The sequence below is a fragment of the Mandrillus leucophaeus genome, unplaced genomic scaffold, assembly GCF_000951045.1.
Source record: "Mandrillus leucophaeus isolate KB7577 unplaced genomic scaffold, Mleu.le_1.0 Scaffold309, whole genome shotgun sequence".
Taxonomy (NCBI): domain Eukaryota; kingdom Metazoa; phylum Chordata; class Mammalia; order Primates; family Cercopithecidae; genus Mandrillus; species Mandrillus leucophaeus.
In genome coordinates this window covers 4,178,905-4,181,249 of record NW_012103243.1, presented here as the reverse complement: position 1 = coordinate 4,181,249, position 2,345 = coordinate 4,178,905, and the positions used below count along the sequence as shown (strand labels likewise).

At 32.7% G+C, this 2,345-nt stretch overlaps 1 protein-coding gene across 1 annotated transcript in view; it reads left to right on the top strand.

Moving 5' to 3' along the window:
- KCTD3 (potassium channel tetramerization domain containing 3) overlaps positions 1-2,345 on the top strand; it is a 76,425-nt gene that overhangs the window by 19,456 nt on the left and 54,624 nt on the right. The window contains exons 5-8 of the mRNA XM_011987402.1: positions 239-297; positions 580-660; positions 1,576-1,713; positions 2,175-2,265. Of these exons, the coding sequence (XP_011842792.1) occupies positions 239-297; positions 580-660; positions 1,576-1,713; positions 2,175-2,265 (369 nt within the window). The remainder of the gene's footprint in view (positions 1-238; positions 298-579; positions 661-1,575; positions 1,714-2,174; positions 2,266-2,345) is intronic.

The window sequence follows — 2,345 nt, the reverse complement described above, 5'->3', positions numbered from 1 at the left end:
TATATATGTATATATATGAATGGTTTTTAAGTAGATAACAGAATATTTTTGTTCACATGCAGTTTTTATTTAGACTTCTTAATGATTAAGGATAATAGAAATAAAGAATATTGGGAGAAAAATAATTTTTAAAGCCTTATGACTGTATACATGAAGAACCTAGAATTTTTTACTTTCACCTCAGATAATAATACAGGTTTCCAGTGTTAGAGAATTTACATCATTTGTTTCTTTGTAGGGGAGTAAGTATTAATGTTCTCAGGCATGAAGCAGAATTTTACGGGATCACCCCATTAGGTATGTGTTCTTTTAATATTTGGTGTTTATGTGCTCTGTTAATACTTGATTTGACTCATGTATGAAACTTGCCCTAAATGAATTGTGTTTATATCAGGTCCTGATTTTTGATGGACTTGTTCAGTGCTTAGTTTTTGTGGATTTTCATAGTAAAAAGATATTGTGACTTAATTAAAATTTTCCTTTTCTTTCCTTATCCTCTTGAACTAGAGAAAATAAAAATGGAGTACTGTTTTTCTATTTGCATGTACTCTTGACAAGTTTGCTTTGAAATGTTTTTAGTAAGAAGGCTTCTCTTATGTGAAGAATTGGAGCGTTCCTCTTGTGGCAGTGTCCTTTTTCATGGTTACTTGCCTCCACCAGGTATTTTCACTTTATTTAATCTTTTTAAAACTTCCTTCTATCATTAAGCAAGTATAAACATATGAATAGGAAAAACTATTCCTTGATTATTGAGTTTTTTGTCTGTAAGTCTGCTAGAAATGGTAAGAACTTTTGATTTTTACAGAAATTAAGTCACATTATATATTGGAGCAGGGTTTTGGCAATCTTTTTCTGTAAAGAGCCAGATAGATTTTATGAGCCAGAGGATCTCTGTGACAGCTACTTAACTCTGTCGTGTATACTACATGAAGAATAAGTGTAGCTGTAACCACTACAACTTTATTTACATAAATAGCATTGGGCTGGATTTTCCATGGCCCATAGTTTGCTGACCCCTATGTTAGAGCACTGGTTGTCAAACTGCTTTTTGGCAAAATTAAGGAATTCTGCAGGATAAGTCAGTGTCACCTCAGCCCCACTTTAGCTAGAAGAGCCTGCTTTTACCTGTGTTATAATGTACTTCTGAGCAAGATTTCATTTTAAAAAATGCTTCCTGTCAAATAAAAGAATGTTTGAAAGTATGGGGAAATTCAGTCCTAAATCAGTTAAATTAGTACGTAGTACCTAACACATAATACCTGTACCATAATTGTAAAGAGTGGCTGACAGACTGGATTAATTACCCATTAATTCGGTAACCTCAAGCTTATTTATTGTAAGCAGTATGGCAGTAGCAGAAATCTGTTGACAGAATTTTGTCTTTCTCTTTGTTTTTTTCATTTTCATTTTATTTTTTAATTGTAATTAAATTATTTGCAATAATTTGCTATATTGGAAGATGTTATTTTGGCTTTAATGAAATTCACATTTTTATGTTTCTTTGTTACTATGTGATATTTTTAATTTTTGAAAGGTGAACTCAGGAATGTATTTGTTTTCTTCTTCTTTTTGTAGGGATTCCCAGTCGTAAAATAAACAACACAGTCAGATCCGCTGATTCTAGGAATGGACTTAATTCTACAGAAGGTGAAGCCCGGGGAAATGGTACACAGCCTGTTCTCTCTGGAACGGGAGAAGAAACTGTTAGGCTAGGTAAGCAAAGGTTACTGAAGTTGAAAAAGAAAAATATGTACGTTTTTGGTTCTAGGTGATACTGAGTAATTACTTTTAAAGATTTTTGCCTCATCTCGTTTTTTATCCAGATTTATCATTTATATCTTGGAAAGGTCTCATTTAACACTTAATTTTTATTTAAAATACTATGTAATCTTTTGTCTTTTCTGAATCTTTAGAACAGCATTGACAAAATTTATCTGGTAAGAGCCAGAAATTAAATATTTTAGACTTTGTGGGCCACACGTTCTCTGTCAGATCTACTCAACTTTGCCATTATAGCGTGAGCACATAATGGACAATATGTAAACAAGTAAGCATGGCTGAGTTCTAACAAAACTATTAACCAAAACAGGCAGAAAGCTGAAATTGGCCTGGGGGCTGTAATTTTCCAACCCCCAGTTTAGAATGTAAAATATTTCTTTTTCCAAAATCAACAGGATTTCCTGTGGATCCACGAAAGGTGCTAATAGTAGCTGGCCATCACAACTGGATTGTAGCTGCATATGCCCATTTTGCTGTGTGTTACAGGTAATGTATAATTAACAATGCTTTGCTTTTAGAGGTGGTAGTTTTAAAATTAATTGTGATTTTATATTTTTAGATTGAAA